Source organism: Bicyclus anynana, chromosome 18 (assembly GCF_947172395.1).
Source record: "Bicyclus anynana chromosome 18, ilBicAnyn1.1, whole genome shotgun sequence".
Taxonomy (NCBI): Eukaryota; Metazoa; Arthropoda; class Insecta; order Lepidoptera; family Nymphalidae; genus Bicyclus; species Bicyclus anynana.
In genome coordinates this window covers 11,265,805-11,279,734 of record NC_069100.1, presented here as the reverse complement: position 1 = coordinate 11,279,734, position 13,930 = coordinate 11,265,805, and the positions used below count along the sequence as shown (strand labels likewise).

Below are 13,930 nucleotides of genomic sequence, written 5' to 3'. Positions count from 1 at the left end.
AATGGTAACACCACCACTTTCACCACAACACTCTGGGCTACTATTAAGAAGAAAGAAAAGCCCAATATTTCATAGCCAGACAAAAGGGTCTGGAACTCTTAACTTCATGATCCAAGCTACGAAGGCCTTCGGGTGTTCGTATCATTCAACCAACGAAGTCGTTACCTGCAATAAAATAATTATCAAAGTTCCTTACCTGAAGGTGGGTATCTTGGTGAGCAGCGTGTCCAGCACGGTGACGTCACCCTTGAGCGGCGCGTGGTTGGTCTCGATCTCGTGGCGCATGGCTGCCATGGACATATTGAACAAGCACTGGATCTCAGGGTTGCCGCGCACGCCGTGCCGTTCTGTAAATAAATTAAACTTTATTTTTAACGAAAATATGGCTTGATGCGATTTATAAGAATAAATGGATGGATGAATAGAAAAAAATGAAGAAAAATTAATATCTCTATTATCTATATATTTTTTTTTATTTTATGACATATAGAAACACGGATAGACAGTGCTATCCATGTTTCTTCAAGGGTTAGGCTAAAAGTCCACCACGCTGCGCTGACCCAACGTGGATTGGCAGACTTTACACACTTAGATACCTAAATAAGAAAATTCTCAGGAACGCTATGCTGTAGGTTTCCTCACGATGTTTTTTCTTCACCGATTGAGGTAAATGATATTTAATTTCTTAAAATGCACATAACTAATAAGTTGGAGGTGCAAGCCCCGGACCCTCCGAATCGAAGGTAGGCAGGTGGCAGTAAATCCGCTAGTCTATCACGGCTGTTGTATACAAGCTCACTTATATACAAGATATTAAAACGTAAGAAGGGTGCCCAAACCCAGGCAGCGCGAAGCAACACTTACCGGGCCAGAGCAACACGAGACTCTGATACAGAGCGAGTTCGGTCTCGGTAAGCTTCAGCCGCGCGATTGTCTTGGCCGCGTCGAAGATGCCCGTCACCAGCGTTATGTCGCGGGGGTCACTGAAATAATATAAATATAATAAGCTTAGTTAATAACAAACAAACAACAGATTGGAAGTATTTTTTAACCGACTTCAAAAAAAAGGAGGAGGTTCTCGACTGTATGTTTTTCTTTTTTTTGTATGTATGTTACCTGATTACTCGGAGACGCCTGGACCGATGTGAATTTTTTTTTTTAATATCAAGATGAAACTTTTTGCAAAAGTATCTCATCTCATAGCTTTATTTAAAGTTTTGAGTATTACCATTACTTTAAAACAAAGTAAAAAAACAATAATGCAAAAATTAATTAAAAATGTTTTTTTCCGATTTTATTGAATACACAGTTTTGACTTTTGATTATTTGAAGATTGCTTGTAACACAAAAAAGACTCTTTTAGCCGATTATTTGTTTAATTTATTATATTTTTATTATATTCTGTGTGCAATAAAGTGTTTCTTATCTTCATCTGTTATTTTGTGTCCTCGTTTCTTATGTTTAAATGTAACCAATCCGCATGTTCCCATTTTAAATGTAAATGTCTGACAGTAAATGTAACTCACCGCGCGTGGACGCACTCCCGTATGGGCAGCACGACGTCCCCGTACAGCACTTGTTCTCGGTTGACGTCGATAAGTCGGGACAGGCGCACTATGGCTAGCTCGAATGAACCTAGAGGACAAATTACAATAAATTATTTAACAAATATAATAATGTAAAATTTAATTAATTATTATACCAAACATACTGATATTATAAAGGCGAAAGTTTGTGTGTCCGCTAATAAAATAATAAAACTAGAACAAATTCAATGGAAAATGAAAACTTATGAAATACTAGCGGACGCCCGCGACTTCATCCGCATGAAATTCTGTTTATCACAAGTCTCACGGGAATCGAATTTTTTCCGGGATAAAAATACTAGACCATGTGTTAATCCAGAGTAAAATCTATTACTGCTCCAAATTACAGGCAAATCCCTTCAGTACCCACTGTGCAAAGGAGAAACAAACATACATACTTACACAAACACACACATACTTACACAAAAACTTTCGCCCTTATAATAACAATAATAATCGTTTATTTGTGCGCGGCTGTGAGATTTTACAGCCGCGCAGTCTTTCCGCCCGTCGCCCGCATATCATGGAAGGTTTATCAACGAACTTGCCAGACTTTTAATAAACCACGACTTCTCGGTATTGAGTCTCCATTACCGTCGAACTATTGAGGCAGACTCACCAGACTTGAGCAGCAGGATCTGGTCGTCCTGGCTGAGCTTCATGAAGCCCGGGATGAGCTTGGCAAACTCGATGATGTTCTGTATCATGGCGGTCAGCTTGTCGGCGCAGTCCAGCCACATCTCCTCGTACGTCATCGAATTGTAGAACAGAAGCCTGCAAACGTAATATTGGTTTATCTATCAATGGAATAGGATGTATAGTAGTAGTAGATGTATAGTAGTTTTGGCTGGAGGGAGGCTACGGCCGTGGCTAGTTTCCACCCTATCAACAAGACGTACCGCCAAGCGATTTAGCGTTCCGGTACGAAACCGAAAGGGGTGTGGATTTTCACCCTCCTTCTAACACGTTAGACCGCTTCCATCTTAGACTGCATCTTAGTTGTAGTCAAGGGCTTAGTTGTAAAGAATACCTAAAGAAAAAAAGTATCGGTGTTTGATTTAATCACAAAGAGGCTTTGCGTCTGCGGGGGTATATGTAATTCTGAAATATCCAGACCGATTTTTACTGTCTTCTAAGAAAAAAATAGTTGAAATTGTCAGCCTGGCATTGAGAAGTTGGTGGTTTTACAACCCGATGCCTCGGAGAGCACCTTAAACCGTCGGTGCCGGTTAATATCTTTAACATCCGATAGTGGTCGTTAATTTAACATTGTCACTATTATACTGCCAAACCACATTGAAGCAGCCTGGTGGGTCTAACTCTAAAACTTTATATCCCCTGTTATATGGAGAAAGAATATGGAGTTAAAATCAGCTGATAATTATGAGGAACGACACAAGAAGCCAACCTAACTGTTTTATTAATATAGTTTTAATCTTCTAAGCTGGTAGGTTTCGTCCGAAATTCCTCAGTGCCTGAAAACAAAAGTCTTCGAACAGTGCCTGTTGCCAGTGATGACCTATGGATCCGAGACTTGGGCGACCCCGCACTAGTAAGCGCAGTGTTGGTCGACCCCCCACCAGGTGGACTGACGACATCAAGCGAGTCGCCGGGATTCGCTGGATGCAGGTGGCTCAGTATCGTGATTTTTGGAACTCCCTACAAAAGGCCGATGTCCTGCAGTCCACTGCAGTCCATTGGTTGATATTATGATGATGATGATGAAGCTGGTAGGTTACTTTTAATATAATTGAACACTCACTTGGGCAAATCCTGTGGTTTCCTGAACATCTCGTGAATGAACTCCAGCTTGGGGTTGGTGTTGGCGTGCGCCTCGGCCAGGCTCTTCACCAGCACCTTGCTGATGTCGCCTTCCGCTGCAAAGTTACATCAATTACAGTCGAGCATTTACATTTATTGTTTGAACTATCGTACTACTCGACCAAGCTAACTAGACCACCTATTTAAGATTATTATTACATTACGTGTTTTCTAAAATATTGGCAAAAATTAATAATAAATGTTTATTAATACAATCCATTAAATCCTAGTTATCTTGGTTAAGTAGTATATTGTGGTATCGCTTATAATAACATGAATTATTATTTATTTTGATTTAAGCATATAAAATCTTGCAGAAAAATGTATAACTACAACAAAAATAAAAACAAATATAAAACAAAGTTTTATGCTGTATAACATGAAAAATACATTTAACAACGCTAAAAAAGAACTGTAACTAGCAAAAATAACAAAATGAATAAATAAAGAATAGAAATTAAAATCATCTTAATATACTACGGATGGATATAATGCAAAAATAAAGTAAACATTCGAAACCATAAATTACAACTTGACTATGAAAGGTGCTGACCCATTAATAAGAGTAGAATGCTTCTTCTCGTCTTCAAAAATAATACTTCGTAGCCGCAATGGATAGATTAAATGCAATATTGGACTCAGCAGCTCTCATTTTTTTACAATTGTAGCTGTATACATTATAATTATATGCTAACATAAAGATTTTCTAAAATAATATAAAGTGCTAAATTATATAATTACAAAATAAAATGAAACTATAATCATAATATACGAGTACTGAGTAGTGTACCTAATTAATACAAATTCGTGTTGATGCCTGATGATTTTAACCTGATTATCTCTATATTCATACAAGTAGATTTCCTACTGGATCTAAAAGGGAAAAACCTTGAGAAAACTTTTTTGTAACGTAATAAGACGTCTCAAAAAACCATCTATGACAAAATCTGTCAAAACAAAATAAATGTCGACGTTAAAAATAACTTTAAAATGCTCTCGATTTTAATGAACTGTGTATTAGTTCAGGATGTTCGATTTAACAGAATGGCAAGATGGATCCACTTTCCGTTCTACTGATGGCCACGTGCGTAGTAGCATGTTGGCGTAAGTAGTAATAAATTCAAGTAGAATTGACCATTTAGGGTAATTTTTTTATGGTAGGTTTATAGCCAAGGAATATAGAAAGGGGCCAATGTGAATGTTACTGGACCAAATTCGGGACATTTTTTTTATTCTTTACAAGTTAGCCCTTGACTACAATCTCACCTGATGGTAAGGGATGATGCAATCTAAGATGGAAGCGGGCTAACTTGTTAGGAGTAGGATGAAATCCACGCTCCTTTCGGTTTCTACACGGCATCGTACCGAAACGCTAAATCGCTTGGCGGTACGTCTTTGCCGTTAGAGTGGTAATTAGCCACGGCCAAAGCCGCCCACCAGCGAGACCTGGACCAATTAAAAAAATCTCAATCGGGCCAGCCGGGGATCGAACCCAGGACATACCGCGTACCTAAATCCACCGCGTATACCACTGCGCCACGGAGGTCGTCAAAACTGTCGTGAATATAAGCCCTAATACATACGTTTCAGCTTGTCTATTACCGTGCTGCCTTGCTTTGCCGATCATACCCTTCCCTATCATCATCGTGCGAACGAGAAAGCCACCCTGTACCGTCGACTCGGAAATCAAGAGCACCAGTTCTCCCATCGACCTTAATGTACGTCTGTTTTATCTGATACCTTTAAGGCGCATTTTCATTAGGGTACATTTTTCGCGCGACTATTAGGAATTGGGTTGCCACGGATGGCGAATATATATTTTCAAAGAATGGTGGGCAACATAAGGTTAGGAACCTATGATGTAGATGTACACTCAAACTGATGTATTACATATTATTAATACATTTAGATGTAGTTAGATGGGCACTTGGTCGCTAACTATTGGGTCTCATAAGAAGGCTCAGAGTCACACAGCGGGCGATGGAACGAGCTATGTTAGGAGTATCTCTGCGTGATCGAATTAGAAATGAGGAGATCCGCAGAAGAACCAAAGTCACCGACGTAGCTCAACCAGTTGCGAAGCTGAAGTGGCAATGGGCCGGGCACATAGTTCGAAGAGCTGATGGACGTTGGGGTCCCAAAGTGCTGGAATGGCGACCCCGCACTAATAAGCGCAGTGTTGGTCGACCCCACACCAAGTGAACTGACGACATCAAGCGAGTCGCAGGGATTCGCTGGATGCAGGTGGCTCAGTATCGTGATGTTTGAAAGTCCCTACAAAAGGCCCTGCAGTGGACGTCCATCGGCTGATGAATTGATGATGATGATGATGATAATAACACAAGTATAGAGAAAGAAATTGACATGTCATATAGGAATTTAAGACTCAATTATGATTTATTATGATGAAAGCTCACTGAGAACCGTGATAGCCCAGTGGATATGACCTCTGCCTTCGATTCGGAGGGCATAAGTTCAAATCTGGTCCGGGGTATGCACCACCAACTTTTCAGTTATGTGCATTTTATAAAATTAAATATCACGTGTCTCAAACGGTGAAAGAAAAACGTCGTGAGGAGACCTGCATACCAGTGATATTTCCCAATTCTCTACGTGTGTGAAGTCTGCCAATCCGGAATAGGCTAGCATGGTGGGCTATGGCCTAAACCCCTCCCATTCTGGTACGAGAGTCGTGCTCAACAGTGAGCCAAAAATGGGTTGCCAATGATGATGATTAGGACTAAATAGAATAACAGTTTTATTATTGCTACGTGTACGAAATACTCGTAGCCTTGTTGATCAGGTGACTACGGCTACGGCTACGTAGCTACGGGAGTTTTAGGTTTGAATCCCAGGACGCAGTTATTTAATATTAATGGACTTGTCTTTCTTTCAAAAATTAATTTCTAAATATTATCTTAAACCACCATTATTATATATCCGGGTAACATGGCTCGGGTTCTGCTCGGAGATTTTCTCTCTACCACACGATGGACCCAAAACCCGTTACGGCGAATTTATGGAATGCTAAGATATTGGTCTCAATGTTTGTGAAATTAGCGTTTAGTATATATACTCTTGTGAGATTTGCATCATCACAATCCATTTTCATTTACATGTTATGAATATCAGCAATTAACGTAACTGCAATGTAGTAAAGATTCTTTGGAGCATTCAATGGTAATCAAAAATACAAAATAAAAAATATATAAAAATAAAAAAAACGCTAACAAAATAACAGTAGGAAATATAGCGACTACGGTATAGCCTTACCCCTTGGTCACGATATCGTCATTACTAGCAAAAATCAAATTGCGTACAAAAATTATTGAATTTCTCAGATCTTAATAATCGAGAATTGTTAATTTTAAAAAACACGTCGAATGAGTTGAAATGGTTTATCATAAAATCCAAAGCAGTGACCTTTAGGGTAACTCTACATTTTACACTAAAACTAGCTTCAATAAATATCTCCTCTACACCATCGGCCTTGAGGTTTAATCACAGAATAGGGCAAGATCGCTACCGTCATACCACATTAACGAGATGACATTGCTATATTTGACTGGAAAACTGGTAACTTCATCGGTGGCACTTCATAGATGCAAAATACACTGCCTGTGGACTCATTATGAACCTATATTGGAAAAGGAATTTTCTATTTTTGACCGACTTCAAAAAGGAGGAAGTTCTCAATTCGATGCGTATGCTTTTTTTTGTTTTTTTTTTTAATGTTTGTTACCTCATAACTTCGTCATTTATGTACTATCTGAACCGACATAGTTCTTCATGGCCAATGGTGTAGAGGAGTCATAAAGCCTCTATTTGACGTTTTATCAATAATAATAATATCAATTATAGTGATCAAAAACACAAGGTTACTTACTACAAAATGGTGTACGGAGAGCATTTTTATAACTATTTAGGAATATAGCATACATACGTAAGTTGAATAAGAAACACAAAAAAAAAACAGTGAGATGTTATTACCGCAAAAAGAACCCGAAAAAAAAATCAACTAGTTTTTAAACAACTTAGCTAACAAAACTCATAAAAATGAAGGACTATATAGAGTGATTAAGTTGTTTTCTTTTTGGGTAATAACATTTCAGTGTAATAATTATAACTTACACGGCATATCATCACTTGAACTCGTGCCTTGGTGCCTTCTATTCGAAACCGCGTTCGGATTAACCATTCCCATTCCAGACATGTTCATATTGAGTGGATCCATCAGCCGCGCGTGTCCACTGCTTGACGTCAAATCATCGGGACTTAGCTCCTCACTCGTCAAAGACACCGAGCTTTGACCGCTAACCAGCACTGTGTTCTGAATGTCCATTGGACTATTCATATTGGTTGGACTATGAAGAAATGTTGTCGAGTCTACGTACGATGCGACCAAATTGTCAACGCCCATTGACGTTTCGGGTTTTATTTCCTGTTTTATGCTGATAACTCCGCTGGATATTGAGACGGGCGATTGGATTCGCTCCTCGTATCTGTCGAACTCTTGTATTCTGGTGCGGTTTATGTCGTTTATTGTCGTTTGTCGCATTGTTGTTGTTGATGTGGTGGCGGTTGATGTTGATGTGGTCGCTCTGATGGTCTTTTGTTCGTCTATTGACAATTATATTGGTGGTAACGAATACATTTTGCTTACATCTATTTTTATATTGAATAGTACAGCTATGTTAGATGATACTTTGAATTAAAATAATATGGGTTAGTAAACCTGAATAGTCTTTTAATAGAATATTTAGTCACAATTACTTATTTTAATTTTATTTAAAATGCTTTTTTTCTAATAAGCCATGATTGGCTTTATAAAAACTGTTTGAATAGTCCAACCAAAAATACAATATAATTATTTTCATAGTAAATTTATGTTCAATACTATTTTGTTTTGATTTTGAAAATTACCTCAAACAAATATAAATCAAACTGTATCATTACAATTACTCGTAGATCGATATTTATTGTTATAGTAATCAATTACTGTATTCGTTTCGATTTACTTTTTGATGTTTTTTTTTAATTGATTCATAAGGAATTGGACTATTCAAACACCTTTAGCTGTGGTTAATGTATTTTATTAAAAAAAATAAAGAAGCTGTACTTACCACGACCAATAAAATCTGTGTCCAGGAATGGAGGCTTGGGCTCGTATGGCGTGGTGGAGTCGGCATAATCGGTGACGTCATACTGGGGAGGCTGCGGCTGGATGTTCATGTTGGAGTTTAGTGGGGGGTTGTTGTAGCCGTAGGGCAGCGGGGAGCTGTAGCCGGGGTAGCTGGAAGAACAGAGAAAGAATACGTTATTTCTTACAGTTCGTTTCGTATAGCATGGTGCGGGTGACAGTTCATTTCGCTCTTGAAAGTTGGCCGCGTTTCGCGATATTAATGCGTATTATGGACGTCATAAGGCGACTGTCACCGTACCCATGCTATCTGAAAAACACTATAGAATATTTTTTTTTCATCAACACCATTTAGCGGCCCCCTACAAGCCACTCCTCCCTCCATGCTGCGTCAATGAGGGTTGGCGGAATTTTGACTATATTTCAACAATAACTATCATTGTTGTTAATTGATAGGGACAGGGACAGCTGGCCTATTCACTAATTTGGTATTTATTTACAACCCATTAAAATAAACGTCAATGTCATCTACCTACTGTATGATATCCACGAAGGGTTGTCAGTAGGCACCGGTTGACATTTGTTACATAGAATCTCAATGTCAATCTACATACGTCAAAGTTAGTGAACTAGTCTGCAGAACTGAAAGGCGTCAACAGTTGTAGCTTAGTAACAAATTTGTGGTCAAATTGTGTTGAAAAACAATACATCACTTAACCTAGTTTAGAGTATCCTTGTAGTCATCATTTCGCGGAAGAGCAATCAATACGAATTAGCACAACGCTCTTAACCGAAATGAAGCGCCACCTACAGGAGTTTTATCAAAATAACCAGTAGTTCTATTCGACACTAGATGGCATGTCTACTTTTTACATAGCTTACGTTGAGTATTCTTTACAAATTACTGAGTAAACTCAATTTTATTAAAATGTTTAAAATTGTTACAATATTAATGTTGTTTATAAATTCATTTGAAATCGTCTTGAAACTCGGTTGAAACCTTTTCAAAGTTTATTTATCCCTAATATGTAAAATAACTATAATTATATTAAATAGCAAAGCAATTAATAATATTAATATTAATATTAGACCATTGTTTACACATTAAAAGTATAAACAATGGTATAATTATATAATAATTATTATTAATCGACCTGATAAATAAGTCATTTAATTATTATCAGCCTTTTCCTTACAGCTGTTATAAGGTCAACATAACTGAACGCTATCTATTAGCGAACGTAAGAACTAAGTAGTACCGCTACCCAACGCTAGATGGAGATAGGTTATACGGTATACCGTTACAACGTCATTGAAGTTTGTCGCGATAGGCCCGTTAGGTAATGACTGACATGAATGTTTGTTATGTATTACGGAAAGGTCGGTAACGGTACGGTATGGCATGGATTATACCACAGACAGAACGTATTTTGTAACGGATTCGCTTAGCGTGTGTAAAAATGCATGGGAATTCTTACCGTTCTTGGAAATTGTGTAAATTACCAGCTCTTTGATACAGTTTTACATTACTGTTGTTTTTAATTGACATTAACCACGTTTACTGTACACTTCATATATTTAATATTACATAACATTTCTTACTACACCTGTAGTGGGAAATTTTCACAAAAAACATCTAAATGTTCCATTAATTAATAAAATAAAAACAATTATTTTACTGAAAAGAGACTGACATTGAAGTTAAAAGAGAAAGGTTCATACTGATTTACGTTACAATGTCCCGATATAAAGAACACAACCAAGTAGAGTTTACCGATGTTTGTCTGTCGAGTAAATTAAAAAATGTAAGTAAAACGCATATTTTAATAAAAACGTGTTTTAAACATAATATCTATCAATCTTCAAAAATCGATTATTAGTCGAAAGAATGGTTAACACCACAATACAAAAATGTATGCAAGTCTGTGCTACCTACATTTTTTTAATTTACTAACGATTTTTGCTATTATAATGATTACAATTATTTATAATTATGTTCAATACATTTTCAATGTACCTATTGTTAGTTTAACGCTTTCACTACTTTATCAAATAAAATAATATAAATATGTTTTAAAAAAATAAATAAAGTGTGTCAGCTCCGACGCACGAATGGAGCTTACTCTTTCAGATCCACTGTCTAAATAGGTATATGTTGCCCCGCTGTATACACTATGTACGTCTCAATACTTACGCCTGAAAAAGTGCAAGGTGCGCAGACTAGGTTGCGCACAAAAAACGTAACGCTGTCATTCATTCATCGAATTTTACTACCCATTCTTTTTTCATACCGTGTGGTTATATGTGAAAAATCGATTCTTAAGCAGGATCTCGGGGGCGTCCGGACTGATTCACTGAGGTCACGGTTACACCTTCCCGAATGGCCATCTAAGCCGAGGTCCGAGTCTCATAGGAGACGTCCTTAGAGAGCCGTTCCGTCCTCTATCTTTATTTCAGCCTTCGGGTCTCATCAGGCGATGCTTCTGCGCTCGCCCAAACCCCCCGGTGACGCTGTAGTGGTCCCACATGGAGCCATCGGCACTTACTCAACACGAAAAAAAAAATACTTAAGGAGTAAGCTCCAAAAATATAAAATCCCAGTACCTGTAGTGTCCATGGAACTGGTCGCTGGAGCTGGGCGTCTGCTGTTGTGTGTCGTACACGGAGTCGGGCGCCGAGTCCGCCTGCGCACGCGTCTGCTGCGCCTGGAAGTATCTGACCTCGTCCTCGACCTTCTCGCGTTGCTTCTTTGACATGCGCCCGAATTTCACCGCTGAAATTAAAAAGAAATATATGATCCACCACTCTGGAATTATCCCAAATATAATAGAATACTTTTCGTTAAATTCTGTTATGTTCTGTTCCCAAGTCCTATTTATCATTGTACTAAAATTTATTTTATCGGTATAGCCATGAAGGTTACTTAAAGACAGACTTTGGTATCAACCCATATTCGGCGCACTGCAGAGCTCAAGTCTCCTCTCAGAATGAGAGGGGATAGGCCAATAGTTCACGACGCTGGCCCAATGCGGATTGGCAGACTTCACACACGCAGAGAATTAAGAAAATTCTCTGTTTCAAGACAGACTTACTTTCACATTTATAATTTTAGCATGAACGGATGGAAGGTTGAAGGAAATAAATATATTATGACAATACACACATCAATAGCCCCAAAGTAAGCGTGACCGGTGTTAAACCCTTAACTAAGATCCTGAAGATGAAGGTTTCCTTGAATGAGGCCTCTCTAAATACAAGTCTTTTTAGTGCGAGTGTCCAAACTCCCCTTGAGACATTATATGCATAAGCTAAGGACTGTTTTGACTATTTAAAATAAGGAATATTATTATTCAAATTTATAACGCTTTTAAGCATAATCAAAATTTAATGAAAAAGTATAAATTTTATAGTGTAGTGTATAATTGTTTTTTTTAATTACTAAAATAAAAATCAGTGCAAAAAAAGGATCAAACATTTGAATTTAGAATTGTTGTTTCCGCTACTCGCCGCTATGGCTCTACTTTCGATTATAATGACGTAACCAACAAAAAAAAAACGTTGCTTATCATAAAATTCCCACGCAAAAACCTACGCTATTAATAAAAACAATTAATTACTTAAATACATTATTTGAATGTAGGTAATACAATATATTACTCAACAGTTTACACAACCAAACGCGCGTGTGTGCGAATGTGTACGCATGTAGAAGTAATCTTGTTTGCTTGAGATGTGTGCGTGCGGGACAAGCGGCCATTGGCATACTGCCTAGTAGAACAACGAACTTTGACGACGCGTAGTGACGTATATATCCTACGTAGAGTGGTCCCGTTCTATAAGCCGAACGAATACAAACGCGTTTTACGGCCGAACAATTATTCACTTATAGCTACGCCATTCAATTTGGTCGTGTTATCGACGCGGTTTTCGGTGGTACATAATATTTTTCTTTTGTTAAAACGTTCGATGAACCCGGCCAGTAACACGAGCCGTGGTAGGCTTATAAGTTTTATGTAGGAACAGGTCTTTGATCCTGGTTATTTATGTTCGAGAATCCAATATGAATTGAGCTTGCTTTTCGAACATTTGATATAGGATTAGAGCTCTTGCTGAGTGGATGAAATTTTTGGGACGGTGTCCTTCAGTTTAACGTCCTATTTTTATAGGTTTTTCGGACAAAAGTACTATTTTGTCTAGACTCTTACAAAAGATTTCTTGTTACGCATAAAGGAGCCAGCGATTTTGATTATTTATGATTTATGGAGTTTGCTTTATTGCTTTTCGTATTAGGGAATAACATTAAGAGGTCGTTGAACTGTAACCGTTTCACGAAAATTCTTGCTTTTAACATTCATTTATATTTTATTTGATTATTTTTCTTCAACCACGCCCAATAACTCTTTTCTTACACGTCAAAGAGAATACCTTTACGAATCCACCTTTAAAGCCGACTTTAAAGAAAAGGTGCCTAGCTAATTTTAAAACGGGATATAAGGGTGGTTTTATATAAAGTTGGTCTATACCAGTGGCGTGCATAAATTTTATTTGGAAAATATACTTCCAAAATTTAAGCGGTCAATCGAACCAGGGACCTTTTTAGAAGCAATGCTTACCCAACTTAGTCAGAGAGGTACTTGAAAAAATGACCAATCCAGTACGAACACTAGAAATAACTTGTATGTATAAATTATAAGTAACGTCACGAGTACTCGCATAGCGAGACGTCGACCGAGCGTATAGTGACGCGACGGATTGTGCAATACTATATAACGCGCTAGTGAGGTGACTGCAAAATATATCGATATCGTGAAGAAGAATGAAAGAATGCAAATATGATTCGAATGAACGATTCGATGAATCAAAAATGCGTTAAATACAAAAATAAGGCCATAAATCGCTTTGTCAATCATTCGCGAATGATTGATGTTTAGAGCGAACAAAAAGGTTTTATTATATAAAAGCTAACATTATTATAATGCGTGGAGCCTAAGAAAAATATTTTCTTGTAAATGTTGCAGAAAATTACTGATTTACAGTTTCATTCATGTTTAAGTCATGGGTGAAAGAGATTGCAACAAAATCATCATAGAATGCTCCGGTTTCCTAATGTAAATAGTATGGTAAAACTTACTTATGGTGTGTGTTGAATCTGGGTGAAGTTATTGCTTACATTCATCATTTATTAATAAAATAAAACTATTCCAAACTACTGAAAAGTAACGAATTTTATATGCATAATACTTATACCTTCTTATTTTATTTTACAATATTTAAAAATTGCAATCTCAAAACCAAAGGAGTAAATTAATATTTTGCATGAAGATGACATAATTATTGTTTTAACGCTTTACAAGAACACAATATTCAGTGAGAGAGATTCTGC

The 13,930-nt window shown here is 37.5% G+C and overlaps 1 protein-coding gene across 10 annotated transcripts in view; it reads right to left on the bottom strand.

The window, feature by feature from the left end:
* The window catches only part of LOC112056919 (probable nuclear hormone receptor HR3), a 153,172-nt gene that overhangs the window by 2,258 nt on the left and 136,984 nt on the right, over positions 1 to 13,930 (bottom strand). For 8 of the 10 annotated variants that reach the window (XM_052887007.1, XM_052887002.1, XM_052887003.1 and 5 more), the window contains 7 exons: positions 11,152 to 11,320; positions 8,531 to 8,700; positions 3,349 to 3,463; positions 2,206 to 2,360; positions 1,527 to 1,635; positions 865 to 983; positions 197 to 347 (listed from right to left, as the gene is read on the bottom strand). In XM_052887007.1, coding sequence (XP_052742967.1) covers positions 197 to 347; positions 865 to 983; positions 1,527 to 1,635; positions 2,206 to 2,360; positions 3,349 to 3,463; positions 8,531 to 8,700; positions 11,152 to 11,320 — 988 coding nt within the window. Of the gene's footprint in view, positions 1 to 196; positions 348 to 864; positions 984 to 1,526; positions 1,636 to 2,205; positions 2,361 to 3,348; positions 3,464 to 7,512; positions 8,028 to 8,530; positions 8,701 to 11,151; positions 11,321 to 13,930 lie in introns of those variants that run through there. The other 2 variants (XM_052887005.1, XM_052887006.1) reach the window with 1 other exon arrangement.